The sequence below is a fragment of the Sminthopsis crassicaudata genome, chromosome 1 (genome assembly GCF_048593235.1).
Source record: "Sminthopsis crassicaudata isolate SCR6 chromosome 1, ASM4859323v1, whole genome shotgun sequence".
Taxonomy (NCBI): domain Eukaryota; kingdom Metazoa; phylum Chordata; class Mammalia; order Dasyuromorphia; family Dasyuridae; genus Sminthopsis; species Sminthopsis crassicaudata.
The window spans coordinates 7,416,548-7,431,768 of NC_133617.1; the positions used below are offsets into that span (position 1 = coordinate 7,416,548).

Sequence of the window (15,221 nt, forward strand, 5' to 3'; positions counted from 1 at the left end):
CTTAGCTATGTATGACACCTTCGCCAAAACTGATGATGAGTGAGAGCATAAAAATTCAAAAGCAAATGCAAAAAAGCAGAAATGTTCAATATACCCTTTTCAGACCAAATTGTAATAAAAATGACATTCTAAGAAAGAGCCTGTGAAGTATACCTCAAAAAATAATTGGAAACTAAATAATCCAACCCATAAAAAAGACTAGATCAAAGAAGAAATCATAGCAAGAAAAAATACTTTAATTCAAGATAATGACATCGATGAGACGATGTACCAAAATTTATGGGGAGCACCAAAGCAGTTTTTGGAATAAATACATATCTCTAAACACTTATATCACTAAAAGAGAAAAAGCAGATCAACAAATTGGACATGCAACTAATAAGGATTAGAAAACCAACAAATTTTAAATCTTCAATTAAACATTAAAATAAAAATCCTAAAATTTAAAGGAAAGCGTAATAAAACTCAAAGTCAAAAAGTCAGTGAACTAATTAATAAATCTTGGAGTTTGTTTTATGAAAAAAGCAGCAAAAGATAAACTTTTGGCTAATCTGACTTTTATAAAGTAAAAAGGAAATCAAATTACCACTATCAAAAAATGATTTCTCTGGGAGGATAAAAGAGACGCATTGGGCCCAGAGAGCAGATCGGCCTGGAGAAGGATAAGAGCTGGAGGAGATTCAGAGCCAGGATTCAAGAAGAAGACTCTGCATTGCATCAGGCTTGACGGGGCTCTCTGCAGGAAGGGAAGTCACTTCTCTGGACAAGAGTTAACAGCAACTGCCTGGAGACAGAAGACACAGCAGATCTCTTCCCAGAGAGTGAGCGTGGGATAATGCAAGGGCTTCTGGGAAGAACCACCTCAGCCAAAGAGCCTGCTCCTTCCATCAAGTCAACCTGAGTTCTCACCTTGTAATTGTCCAACCTGAATTCTCACCTTGTCACTATCCAGACAACCTGAGTTCTCACCTAGTAATCCTAACAAATTATAGCCAATACTAGAGTTATTTTTGCCTAATTATATGCCAGTAAAATTGATCATCTAAATGAAAAGGATGAATATTTTTTAAAAATATAAATTAGTTAATCCAAATTAACTGATTAACTTAGGAAATGAAGAAATCCTCAAAGAGTTCCCTAAGAAAAAGTCCCCAAAGATCAGACAAGAGTCACAAGAGAATTCTACCAAATACTTAAAGAATAATTCATTCCAATACTATATAAACTATTTGAAAAAACCAGGTGAAAGAGTCCTGCCAAATTCCATCTAGGACACAAATATGGTTTTAATACATAAACCAAAAAGAGCAAAAACAGAAAGGGAACTGTAGAGCAATTTCCTTAATGAATATTGACGTAAAAGTTTCAAATAAAATACTCGCAAAGAGCTTGTGTTAACACACCACGAGAATCATATCATCAAATTCCAGATGGAATTTATTCCAATGATGCAGGGCAGGTTCAAAATGAGGAAAACGATCAACCCAACAGACTAAGCCAATAACAGGGACAACAAAAATTGTATGACTAAATCAGAAGCAGAAAAACTTTTGGCAAAATATAATACCTATTCCTATAAAAAAAACAACAACAACTAGAAAACACAGGAATTAATAAAGCTTTTTCTTAAACTGATAAGAAACATCTATCTAAAACTATCAGCAAATATCTGCAGTGGCAATAAACTAAGACTTCCCAGTAAAATCATGAGTGAAGCAAAGATGCACATTATCAACATTATTATTGAATACAGTATTTGAAGTCTAACATCATCAATAAGACAAGAAAAGGACATTGAGGAAATAAAAATTAGGCAATGAGGAAATGAAACTAATCCCTTTTCAGACAATTTGTAGATACAAAATAAACCCACATCTCTTATGTTATCAAGAAAGTTCAGAAGAAAGTGATAGAGAAATTCTATTTAAAATAACTGCCGACAATATAAAATACTTGGGAATCTAGCTGCCAAAAATAAACTAAGGAACTACGGGAACAAAATAATAAACCATTCTTCACACAAATAAAAATAGACCTAAACAGGAGAAATATAAATTGCTCATGGGTGGTCTGAGCCAATGCAATAAAAAAATTACAACCTTACCTATATTAATTTACTGACTCGGTGCCAAACCAATTAAATTACCAAAGAATTACAAAGCTACCAAGTTAAAAATAACTGAATAAATTATGGTATGTAAAAGTAATGGAATATTATTGTTCTATAAAAACTGCTGAACAGGATGATTTTTAAAAGGTCTGGAAATATTTACATGAACTGATGCTGAGTGAAACAAACAGGTTAAAGGGAAAACATTATACACAGCAACAGCAAGACTGGATCAACAATGAAAGACTTGGTTCTTCTCAGCAGTTCAGTGATCCAAGGCAATCCCAACAAACTTTGGATGGGAGAGAGAGAACCATGGAGACTAAATCAACACATGCTATGTATGTCTCACTTAGGTCAAAGAGAAGCCCAGCACAGATGGTGTCCGAGCAATCCGGAGAAAAAGTCTTAATCCCAGCATGGATCAGCATTCAACGCCCCTCAGTCCTGGTTTCACAGGCCAGCAGGGGAGCCTCCAGGACCAAGGCTAAAGGCAAATCACCAGCCCCTGAGACCTCAGCCCTCAAAGCCAATGACCAGGACCTCAGCTCCTAGCACAAGAAGCCTGGGACTCCAGAAGCTTGGCTTTAAAAGCCACAAAACAGATAAGTAAGAAATAAAATGAGCAAGATACAAAAAAAGAACCTTAACCACAGAAAGCTACTATTGTGACAGGGAAGATCAAAACACCAACTCAGACCAGGACAAAATGCCTTCATTTGGAGGTATGAACTGGTCTAAGACTGAAAGGCTTCTTGGAAGAGCTCAAAAAGAACTTTCAAAATCAAGTAAAAGATGTAAAAGAAAAATTGGGAAAAGAAATGACAGATATGTAAGAGAGTCAACAGCTTTGAAAAGAAAGAACCAAAATTGAGTGAGGAAAACAATTTCTGAAAAAACACAATTTGGTCAACTGAAAAAAATTCCTTAAAAAGTAAAATGAACCAAATGGAAAAGGAGGTACAAAAACTAACCGAAGAAAATAATTCTTTAACAACTCAGCAAGTGGAAGCTAATGATTCCATAAGACATCAACAATCGGTCAAATAAAAATCAAAAGAATAGAAGAAAACAGAATGATAATAAAAGAAGAAACTGCAAAATACCTTGCTGGAAAAACAATCTACCAGGAAAATAGAACCAGGAGAGACAATTTAGGAATTATTGGACTACCATGATCAAAAAACCCCCCAAAAAAACAAACAAACAAACAAAAAAACAACTTAACAGCCTTGATAAGTATCTTTGAAGAAATTACCAAGAAAAATCGCCCTAACCCCTAGATAACCAGAGGGTAAAATAATATTCAAAGAATCCATCTATCATCTCCTGAAAGAGATTACAAAATGCAAAGTCTAAGGAATATTGTAGCCAAATTCCAGAATTATTAGAAAGAAACAATTCAAATATCAAGGAGCCATAGCCGGGATTACACAGGACTTAACAGATTTTAACAGGACTTTACATTTTGTTAAGAAGTCTTGGAATAGGATCCTGCAGAAGGAAAAGGAGTTTGGATTATAACGTGAGAATCAACTATCCAGCAAAAGTGAATATAATCGTTCAGGGGAAAATGTGAACATTTAATGAAATAAGGGATTTTCAAACTTCCCTGAAAAAAAGACCAGAGCTGAATAGAAAATTCAATCTTCAAATATAAGATTCAAGAGAAACATAAAATGGCAGACAGAAAAAAACGTTATTCAATCAGGTTAAAACTGTTTACACAGAAAGAGGATACTTGTAACTCTTGCGAACTCTATTAGTGCAGGTAGAAGTGTATACAGACAGGCTGTGGGCATAAGATAATTCTGATGTGATGATATAAAAAAAATTAGAGGGTTAAAAAAAGAACTGTACTATATGGGGAAAAGGGGAGACAGACTAGCATACATGACATGACACGAAAGGGCGCCAAAACCTACAAAGAGGAGAGGTAAGCACTGTTTGAACCTCATTCTCATCAGATTTGGCTCAGAGGAAATAACATACACATTCAGTTGGACCCCAAAAACAGATCTTACCCTGTGGGATGTAGGAAAAGAAAATGAGAAGCAAAGGGAAAGGTTGGTCAGAAACAAAACACTAACGAAGGACAAGATGGAAAAAGAGAAAAAAAGTATATACAGGGGGAAAAGAGGAAGAAGGAAAATACAAAATTAGTAATCATAACTGTGAATGTGAACAGGATGAACCCTTCCACGAAATGGAAGCAGATAGCAAAATGGCTTAAAAACCGGAATCCCACAAGAAATCCTTGTCCAAAAGTAAAAACCAGAATCCTTTACAAGAAACTATTTAAAGCAGAGAAACGCAGAGTGAAGGTCAAAGGCTGGAGTAGAACAAATTATGCTTCAGCTAAAGTTAAAAAAGTAGGGATAGCGATCCTGATCTCAGCTAAAACAAAAGCCAAAATAGATCTAATTGAAAGAGATAAGGAAGGAAACTACATGTTGCTAAAAGGTACCATAGACAATGAAGTAATATCAATATTAAACATATATGTACCAAGTGGTATAATATCTAAATTCTTAGAGAAATGAGTTACAGAAATAGCAAAACTGTACTAGTAGAGGGTCTGAAAATTATTTAGTAGATATGATAGATCTCTGGAGAAAACTGAATGGATATAGAAAAGAATATACCTTTTTCTCACCAGTACATAGCACGAATACAAAAACTGACCACATGTTAGAATATAACCCCCACCTTGCATGCAAAAAGGCAAAATATTAAATACATTCTTTTCAGATCATGATACTATAAAAATTATGTGTAAAGGGCTATGGAAAGATATTAAAAAATCAATTGGAAAGTAAATAATCTAATCTTAAAGAATGAGTGGACCAAACAAATTATAAAAACAATAATTAAATCAGAGGATGACAATGAAATAACATACTAAAATTTATGGAACACATCCAAAAAAGAAATTTTATATATATAAATTCTTACATAAACAAAATAGATGAAGAGCACATCAACGAATTGGCATGAAACTAAAAAAAAAAAAAAAAAAACTGGAAAAAGAGCAAATTTAAAATCCTTAATTAAATATTAAATTAGAAAGTTTGAAAATCAAAGGAGAGATTAATAAAATTAAGAAAACTGTTGAACTAATAAATAAAACTAAGCAATTTTATGAAAAAATAAAATAGATAAACTTTTAATTGATTTTTTTAAAAAGAGAAAATCAAATCAGCAGCTTCAAAAAAGGGCAAGCTCACCATTAATGAAGAAGAAATTAAAGCAATGATCAGGAGCTTTCTTTTGTCCAACTGTATGTCAACAAATCTGACAATCTAAGTGAAATGAATGTTTGCAAAAATATAAACTGCCCAGATTAGAAGAGGAAATAAAATACTTAACTGCATTTTAGGGGAAAAATTTGAATAAACCATCAATGAACTGCCTAAGAAAAAATCTCCAGGGCCAGATTTACAAGGGAATTCTACCAAACATTTAAAGAACAATTAATCTCAATACTATATAAACTATGAAAGAAAATGGGAGAAGAAAGAGTCCTATCAAATTCTTTTTATATCACAAATACGGTGCTGATACCTAAACCAGGAAGTACCAAAACAAAGAAAGAAAATTATAGATAAGTTTCTCTAAATAATAATGATGCAAAAACTTTAAATAAAATATTAGCAAAAAGATTACAGAATTTGTTAAAAGAATAATACACTATAACCAGGTGGGATTTCTATCAGTAATTCAGAGATGGCTCAATATTAGGAAAACTATTAACATAATTGATCATATCAATAGCAAAGCTAACAGAAATTAAATGAACATCTTAACAGAGACAGAAAAAGCTTTTGATAAAATACAGCACCCATTCCTATTAAAGACCCTTGAAAGCATAGTAAATAAGAGTTTTCCTTAAAATAAGAAGTATCTATCTAAAACAATCAGCAAGCATGATGGAAATAAGCTAGAAGCCTTTGCAACAAGATCAAGGGTGAAACAAGAATACTATTTTAATATTGTATTAGAAATATTAGATTTAGCAATAAGAAAAACAAGTGGAAGAAATTAGAATATGCAACAAGAAAACAAAATGATCACTTTTCACAGATATGATTGTATACTTAGAGAAACCTAGAGAATCAATTAAACTATGAGTTGAAATAATCAGCCAAAAAAGTTGCAGGTTTTCTTATAAAACCACATATGTTAAGAGTATCTCTATATGTTACCAACAAAGCCCAAAGGTAAGAGATCAAAAGAGAAATTCCATTTAAAATAATCATAGAAGAAAGTGGGAAACAATTTTTACTGCTCTCCGTTCTAAAATAGAGAACTGAAGCAAACTTCTCTAAGAATACAGGTCATTCTCCAACTGATACATAGGATATGAACCGGCAGTTTTCAGATGAAGAAATAAAGCTATCCATCAACATATGAAAAAATGCTCCAAATCACTGACTGGAGGAGGCGCCTCACACCTCTCACACTGACTAATATGACAGAAAAAGAAAATGAAAGAAGAAGAAAGAGAAGAAAATGGTAAGTGTTGGAGAAGATGTAGGAAAATTGGGACACTAGTGCACTGTTGGTGGAGTGGTGCACTGATCCAACCATTCTGGAGAGCTGTTTGGAACTGTGCCCAAAGGACACTCAAGCTGTACAGATCCTCTGATCCAACACCATCAATGCTACGGCTATCGCCCAAAGAGATCACTAGAAAGGGAAAGGGCTCACACGCACACAAATACCTAGAGCAGCTTTCCTCGTGGGGATTTAAGAACTGCACATCGAGGGGATGCCCATGGACTGGGGGAGAGCTGAGCCAATCACGGGATGGGAACGAATGAATACCACTGGGATCAGAAATGCTGAGCAGGCTGAGCTCAGAAAAGCCTGGGCAGGCTCACAGGAACTGATGCTGAGTAAAGGGAGCAGAGCCGGGAGAACGTCGCACGCGGCAACAGCAGGATCACGCGGTGACAATTCTGATCGGCGTGGCGCGTCTGCGGTACAGTTAAGGCCGTTCCGATAGACTTGGGATGGAAAACGCCATCCGTATCAAGAGAGAACCATGGAGACCGAATGGAGACCGAAGCACACGCTCTACCTTCTTTGTTGCTGTCTGCCTTTACTTTCTTATGGCTTTTCCCTCGTTTTCTGATTTTTCTATCACAATATGACTAATATGGAAATGTATTTAAAATGTTTGGGCACGTTTGGAACGATGCTCAAAAAGTTATCAAACTGTGCATGCCCTTTGACCCAGCAGTGCTTCTACTGGGCTTCTAGCCCAAAGAGATCTTAAAGAGGGGCAAGGGACCTGTGTGTGCAAGAATGTTTGTGGTGGCCCTCTTTGTGGTGGCCAGAAACTGGAAACTGCGTGGATGCCCATCAGCTGGAGAGTGGCTGGGTAAATTCTGTTTTATGAATGTTAAGGAATAGTATCATTCTACAAGAAATGAAGACATGAGGGGAACAACGGAACGACAGAGTGCTCAGCAGAGCCGATTTCAGCATGCGAGGTACCCAAGTCAGCGGTACCCCCGAGCCCAGCTACGGGACCAGAAATCACCACGGAGCAAAACTGCTTGGAAAGCGGGGCAGAAAGTCGGTACAGTCGGACACCTCCCAGCTCATTGAGCCGGACGGGGAGGGACCCCGCAGTGCCCTGAGAAATGGCGGGCAGGGCACCCTCGGGAAAGACCGGCCGGGGGCTCACCTCGCGCAGCAGGCGGGTCTCCAGCAGCTCCTGGTAGGCCCGCTCGGACTCCTCACACCGGTCGTGCTTCTGCAGGTCCAAGGCCTTGTGGTACAGCGAGAAAGCCTCCGCTTCCTGGCAGGGCACAGGAGGAAAGGATGCAATCCACACGCGGCTGCCCGGACCCGGGGGAGGGGGAGGCCCGGGCCCGCCCACTCACCTGCGCCTCCTTGGTCTGGGTCTTGTGGCTCTTGAAGGTGCCCTCATGGTCATCCTCCACAGTGGAGCTGGCATTCAAGGCTGCGATGCGGATCTAGAGCCAGGGCAGACAGAAGCCCGTGGGACGGGGCTGGGGAGCCCCGGCAAAAGCCACCTGGAGGAGGGCACGGGCCCCGAATCTGCGCCTCCTCCCTCCGAAGCCCCTGCCAATAGCGGGCACCGAGTGCCCACCTCGCCTGGGCATCTCGGGGAGAATGGGGGCTGGGGTTCTCATCACCCATGAACCTCAGGGCTTCTGCAAGGACTCTGTGCCCCCAGCTCCTCCCACCACAGGTGCTGGGAGCCCCCCACAGCGAGCGCCGCCCTGGGCCCCAAAGCCTGTCCAAGGCCCCACCTCCCATCTCCCGGGAGCGGGTCAGGGGCCGGGGCCTTCTCAGACCCTTCCAGGCTGGACAAGGCCCCGCGGGCACCGCCCGCGCCCTCCCAGGCTCCCCCGGCCGGAGCGCTGTCCCCCAGGAGAGGGAGACAACGGGGCCGGACCGCCCGGCTCCCTCTCTCACTCACCATCTCTGCGGGGGGCGGCGCTGCCCCTTTGGACCATCCCCCGTCCCGGCGGAGGTCACCTCTGAGAACAAACCAGGGGCCTGAGCGGGGCCGCGGGCCCGGCCCATCCCCCCTGCCCTGGCCCCCCCATACAGTCCCTCCTGGGACACAGACCCCAGACTGACCCTCCCCCCAGCCCCGCCCCCCGAGACCTTAACTGTGGCCCGGAAGGGCCTCACACACACAGCACAGACAAAACACAGACCTACACAAAACGTGCACACAGCAAATAAACACGCATGCGCACGACACACACAACACGCACAGCTAAGCACACAACACACAACACACATACACAGGCCCGCACCACGTGGGGAGGCAGGGGCGGGGCCGGGTGGGGGCGGCTCCCAGCAGGGGCCCAGAGTCCCAGCCCGCCCTGCAGAAGTGCCCACGGTGGGGTCCTCGGGAGGGCGCTGAGGTGCCGCTGCGCCAGCATGGGGGCGGGGCACAGAGAGGACCCACAACCCCCCAGGGAGTGGCGTTCACCCAGCGGCAGGCCGCCCCGCCTCCTCGCCTTGGGACGCGCCCCCACCTCGTGAGCCCCAGGGGCGCCCACCATGAGCCTCCCCCACCCCTTTCCCAGGGGCCTCGTCTGCTCCCTTCCCTGGGCCCAAAGTCCTCCGGGGCTGAGATGCTGCCTGCGGGGCTTCTGACTGAGAGACTGACTCAGGGGGAAACTGAGGCAGGGAAAGATCAGAGGGCCCAGAATGTTCTTCTGACACCGGGGAAACTGAGGCAGGGAAAGACCAGAGGGCCCAGAATGTTCTTGTGACACCGGGGAAACTGAGGCAGGGAAAGACCAGAGGGCCCAGAATGTTCTTCTGACACGGGGGAAACTGTGGCAGGGAAAGACCAGAGGGCCCAGAATGTTCTTCTGACACGGGGGAAACTGAGGCAGGGAAAGACCAGAGGGCCCAGAATGTTCTTGTCACACGGGGGAAACTGAGGCAGGGAAAGACCAGAGGGCCCAGAATGTTCTTGTGACACGGGGGAAACTGAGGCAGGGAAAGACCAGAGGGCCCAGAATGTTCTTGTGACACGGGGGAAACTGAGGCAGGGAAAGACCAGAGGGCCCAGAATGTTCTTGTGACACGGGGGAAACTGAGGCAGGGAAAGACCAGAGGGCCCAGAATGTTCTTGTGACACCGGGGAAACTGAGGCAGGGAAAGACCAGAGGGCCCAGAATGTTCTTGTGACACGGGGGAAACTGAGGCAGGGAAAGACCAGAGGGCCCAGAATGTTCTTATGACACGGGGGAAACTGAGGCAGGGAAAGACCAGAGGGCCCAGAATGTTCTTATGACACGGGGGAAACTGAGGCAGGGAAAGACCAGAAGGCCCAGAATGTTCTTCTGACACGGGGGGAAACTGAGGCAGCATGGAGGAGGGGACGCAGGCCCCGACACCCCGTAACCCCAACCTACCGCACCCCGCCCCTCTCACTCACCTCGGTTTCCTGACAATTGTTTTGGTCGCTCCCCCGCTCGGTGCTGCCGGGAGCAGGCGCAGGAGAGAGCAAAAGCCGGCGCGTGAGCCGGCCAACAACACGTGCGGCGATTGGCTGCTGTTCCGGGCGGCTTCGGCCAATCGGAGAGGAAAGGGCGGGTACTCTGGTGACGTCGCGGAGCCCCGGCCCGGGAGGGCGGGCTAGTCCGTGTCGGCGACCTGGGGGGGGGGGGGGGGAAGGCCGAGCCAGGTCGGAGGGCCGGCGCTCCCCGCTGAGCGGGACGGAAGGAGGCGGGGAGCAGAGGGGCCTCCCCGGCGCGGCGGAAGTGACTCACTGCGGACACAAAACGCGCCCTCCCCGCCCGGCGGAGGCGGGCCCTGCTCTGACGTAATGTCGGTAGCCTGGGGGAGGAGCTTGGGGGGGAGGGGAGGGCAGGGAAAGCAGGCGGGGCCGCGACAGAAAATGACCTCACGGGGCGGGACCGGAATAGGCCCTCAGCCCGGCTTCCGGAGCGAAGGCCGGCCGAGCCCGCAAGAGGGCGCTCAGGCTCCCACTCTCGCGGGAGCCTGCAGGGAGTAGGCGCCTACTGTGTGCCTAAGGCCCCGCAGGGCCGTGGGGCGCCTGGTAAGAACCAGCAGACTGATCCCGGGCCCGGCCATTGTACGGGATGGGAGCACGCACCCCTCCCCCCTCCCGGGCCGCAGAGGACGGTGGTCTGAGGCTCCCTGTCTCCCCCCACGCTCCCCCGAGTCTCCTCCCCTCTGGGGACCCCCTCGCGGCCCGGAGTCCGAAAGAGCTGAACGCCCGGCACTGGCGCTGGGACTCGGCCCCTCCCGCCCCGCCGCGTGCGGTCCGGCCCTGGGCCGCGCCCCTCAGGCGCGTGGGCAGCTCTGGGTCCGCTTCTGGCCGGCGCTGTCTCGCAGGGGAGGGGATCCTCTCCCTGAGCTTGGTCCCCATGAGCGGCTCCTCCCCGGGGCTGGGAAGGGCCAGACCCTGAGGGGGGGGAGGGGGGGCGCCCCGGTTCACTGTTAGACCCCGCCTGTAGAGGGCGCAGACAAGGACAAGCTCTGGGAGCAGAGTCCCCGCGGGGACCACTTCAGGGGGTTTCCCGGGCCCCCCCCCAACTTCCACCATCTTGCGGGCTGGAGACGTGCCCTTCCCACTCCTCCGCGCTGCGGTGGGAGGGCCCCGGCTGGAAGAAGGCCAGAGGTTCTGCATCCAATCCCTAAAGACCAAGGGTTTTTGCTGGTCCTGAGCGGGGACTCTAAGGCGGCCAGGGGGCTAACGGGCTGCCCCCACACACACACGCTGGGGCTCTCAGCATCCTCGGTGCCCGAGGAGCCCAAGACGAGTCTCCAGCTGGGCCTTTTTTCTGACAAGCCTCGGGACCGGCGGGACCTTGGGCTGCACGGCTCTGACCACGCTCAGGGTTAGGGTGCGGCGGGACCCCTGCCCCGGCTGCAGAAGCCAGCCCGCCATCTGGTTCAGATTCGGGGCTATCTTGCCTGGGGTCCCCACTCTGTTCCTGTAAAGGCGACCTTTTCTGGACGCCCACTCCACCTGTCCGGCTGAGCCCAGGGCTCTCTGCTGCAGGCTGTTCCATTTTGGCCACAGTGCTTTAGAGAGGGACGCTGGGCTTGGCCCTGTGCACTAGGGACACCGGCTGGGAGAAGTGAGATTGCAGGGGGGTAGAAAGCGGGGGGCTCCGGTCTGACGGCAACCCCTTCGATGGAAGGGGCGGAGGGGCAGCAGGAGCACAGGCGGAAGGGAGACTGTGAAGGGGCACCCGCAGGGTCTGGCCAGCTGCGGAAGGAGAAACACAGAGGAGAGCAACAAGGTCAAGAAGGTGGATGGAGAAGAGGCCAATGACGAGGACACAGGGCCCCCCTGAAGCCCACCAAGCCCAGGGGAGAGTGTGCTTAATTAGGGCCCCAGAGTCCTGATGCTGAGCTCTGCCTGTGACCTCTGGCACCTCCAGCACCCACTCAGCCTCTGCCTCTGGGCATGAAAAAACCAGTCCGTGCTCAACCAACAAGAGCTCCACTTTATTCTACTGTCCCTAACGGGAATCCTTGATGCAGGTGCGGGCAGAGGCCCCGCTGCTCCGGCAGCACCATCGCTGGGCTCCTCACAGAAACGTCATCACCGTGCCCTTCTTGCCAATTTGCCAAGGCTCCAAGGGGTAGAACCGAATGTTAATTCTGCGGAAAGGAAGAATACAAGCTGGTCACGACCCCGCCTCCCTGTTACCCCAGAGCTCTCTACCCAGTTGCCAAGGCTGCCCAAGCTGCTCTTTGGAGCCCGTGCTTTTAGCACCCAGGGAATCGGGCTCTGCCCGCTGGCCAGTTAGCCCCTGTGCGTGCAGCCCCCAGGCAGGCAGGCGGGAGAAGGGCCAGGGCAGCCTCTGCCCGCTGGCCAGGTTAGCCCCTGTGCATGCAGCCCCCAGGCAGGCAGGCGGGAGAAGGGCCAGGGCAGGCTCTGCCTGCGGGCCAGGTTAGCCCCTGACCCCTGTCCAAGTTCCTCCCTCCTCCTGGGTCTGTGATTGGCTACCCTGACAGGGTGAGGAGGGGGCCCAGGAGCTCCTCCCTGGGCCCTGCATTTCGGGCATTCTAGCCGCTTTGCCCTTCACTGTACACAGGGGGAAGTGAGGCCCAGACATTCAGCAATTCGTCATAGCCAGAGATAGTCAAACCCATCCAGGATGTGGACCTGGGGCTCTCGGCTCCCAGCTGGCCTCCTGACTCAAGCCTCTCACTCGGCTCCTCTCCCATACAGCCAAGCGGAGAAATCAGTAACTACAGATACAGAGGGGCCTGGATTTCAATCCTGTAAACTCGTCCCCCTAGCCCCAAACACCCCTGCCAAGGACCCCAGACTGGGTCATGTGACATCGCCATCACCCCCACCAGGGAAGTCCACAGAACACCAAGCCAGGAGTCAGGAAGCCCTGAGTTCAAACACTTCCTGGGTATCATCCTGGGCAAGCCACTTTACCTCTGCCTCAGTTTCCTCATTTGTAAACAGAGACATAATAATAGCACCCCCCTCCAAGGACTATTTTGAGGCCCAAGTGAGACAGCACTTATAAAGCTCTCGTATGTCTTCACATGCTATCATTGTTATCCCCGTTTTTCCCAATCGGGAGGATTTATCTTTTGGCACCAAACTGTGCGAGGAGGCCCTGGGCTGGCTCGGACGAGGTCAGCCCCGGGACCCTGGGCAGAGGCAGAAGCCTTCTTACTTCCCGGCCCTGCATAGACACGGGGAGCAAAGAGGAAAGGTCACAAAGTGACCTCAGGGAGGGGCCTGGGAGCTGCCCTTTGGAGCCTGTGCATGCAGCACCCAGGCAGGCAGGAGGGAGAGGGGCCAGGGCAGGAAACACAGGAGTGGGTGAGGGGAATGAAGTAAGCTTGGAAAAAGAGGCCAGAGTCGAGGTTCGAGAGAACCTCTAACCCTAAATGCAGACTCAGATGTGGTACTGGCCGGGACCCTTCTTGCTCGGTACCCCAGAAGGCAGAAGCAGGAAGGCTTGTTAGACTCCAAGCATACAGAGCTGGGCACAGCCTCAGATGCCAATTAGTCCAGTGGCCTCATTTCACAGATGAGTAAACTGAGGCCCAGAGGCAATCAGTGACTTTCCAGGATCACACGGGAAAGTCAGTGTCCTGACTTGGGACCCCAAGCCAAGCATCTGAGGCTCCCCTTCAATACCGTGGAGGGCTGGAACCTACCGGTCCTCACTCAAGCTCAGTTCCTTGGTGAGGAACTCGAAGAACTTGGCGCTGTGCTTCCGGTTCTCCTCCGCTGTGCCGACCACTCCAATGGAGGACACGATAAGCTGGGCACACGGGTCCCCCGAGCCACTCAGGACCATGTGCAGGTCTGGTCTCACGGTCACATTCACTCTCTGCAGAGAAGAGGGAGGAGGAAGGTGGCCCCCAGGAGAGGCGCCAGGACAGGGCCCGGCCCTCAGGCAGGGATGCGGGTGCAGAGCAAGGCTCAACTTGGGAAGGGCAGGAGAGGAGCCCAGGATCCAGAGCGAGCCTCGGCCCAAGGGGCAAAGGCCGTGTAGGCGAGGGGCCGGTCTGGGGGTCGCGCTGTACGGGTCGGGGACCTGGGCCGGGTGGGGGGTCGGGGCCCGGCTCTCGGGGGTCAAGGCACACTCACGTCCTGGGGCTTGCCCAGCACGGCGGCGGCCGCGGCGCACAGGCGCTGGCTCAGGCCGCTGGGCAGCCGGGCGGCGGGCAGGCTGGTGTCCAGCTCCACGAAGGGCATGGCGGCGGGGGCGGGAGGGGGGCTCACTCGTAGAGGGTCCCGGGGGCAGGAAGCGGAGCGCAGGGGGCGGCGAGTCCGGAACTCCTGCAACTGCGGGTCTCTGGAGCCGGGAGTCAGACCGCGAGGCGGGCCAAGGCTCTGATTGGCCGGTCGGGGACGCGGGCGTCTCCGATTGGACGCGACGACCACGCCCCCGCCCCTCTCCCGTTCTACCTCCCCTCCTCACCCTATAGGAGATGAGTGTTCAGAGGGAGAATGGGGTCAAAGGTGGCTGCAGTAGATGATCACCAGGGGTCCACTCTGACCTTCTGTGCTCCCTGTAGCCAGTGGGCCGGCTCAGTGTGCTCGCCCTGAATTCCGAGGATCAGGGCCTGTGGAAAGCCGCTGGGTCCAGAGCACAGCCCTGGCATGAGAGGGGTCTCCCTTCAGATACCGGGGCTGAGCTCTTCAGGCACTGCCTCGGGCCCCAGTTTGAAGCCTCCAGATATACCACCTCCCCTCCCCCAATCGAGCAATCAGTAAGAGACTTTTATTAAATACTGAATGCTGGAGTTAGTTAGGTGCTGAACTCGGGAGAGTCAGCAATTAAAAAGAAATTGAAGGGGCAGCTAGGTGGCGCTGTGGATAGAGTGCCAGCCCTGAAGTCTGGAGGGCCAGAGATCAAATATGGCCTCAGGCACTTACCACTTCCTGGATGTGTGACCTTGGGCAAGTCACTTAAACCCCAATTGCCTCAGCAAAAAAAAAAAAAGAAGAAAATTGAAAAGGAAGGAATGGGGGGCAGCTCTAGGGAATGCTGAGGGAGCAGGATACCCTCCCCAATTGGTCATGTTCTCTGCACCCCCCAGTGGCCACCACCACCGGCCCCCTCTTTGCCCACCTTGCCAGCTGACA

At 49.6% G+C, this 15,221-nt stretch overlaps 2 protein-coding genes across 3 annotated transcripts in view; both read right to left on the minus strand.

Moving 5' to 3' along the window:
* Window positions 1–10,250, minus strand: part of CABIN1 (calcineurin binding protein 1) — a 59,458-nt gene extending 49,208 nt beyond the window's left edge. Inside the window, exons 1-4 of one of the 2 annotated variants that reach the window (XM_074290718.1) lie at window positions 10,053–10,250; window positions 8,568–8,628; window positions 8,005–8,097; window positions 7,806–7,919 (exon numbers count right to left, since the gene is read on the minus strand). In XM_074290718.1, the coding sequence (XP_074146819.1) occupies window positions 7,806–7,919; window positions 8,005–8,097; window positions 8,568–8,570 (210 nt within the window). In that variant the 5' untranslated portion in view covers window positions 8,571–8,628; window positions 10,053–10,250. The remainder of the gene's footprint in view (window positions 1–7,805; window positions 7,920–8,004; window positions 8,098–8,567; window positions 8,629–10,052) is intronic. The other variant, XM_074290729.1, reaches the window with a different exon arrangement.
* A 1,826-nt stretch (window positions 10,251–12,076) lies between these two features.
* Window positions 12,077–14,463, minus strand: DDT (D-dopachrome tautomerase). Its single transcript, XM_074290906.1, has 3 exons — window positions 14,220–14,463; window positions 13,784–13,959; window positions 12,077–12,253 (listed from the first exon to the last, which is right to left on the minus strand). The coding sequence occupies exons 1-3, from the start codon at window positions 14,325–14,327 to the stop codon at window positions 12,181–12,183; spliced, it is 357 nt and encodes a 118-aa protein (XP_074147007.1). The 5' UTR covers window positions 14,328–14,463; the 3' UTR covers window positions 12,077–12,180.
* Between the last annotated feature and the right edge of the window lie 758 nt (window positions 14,464–15,221).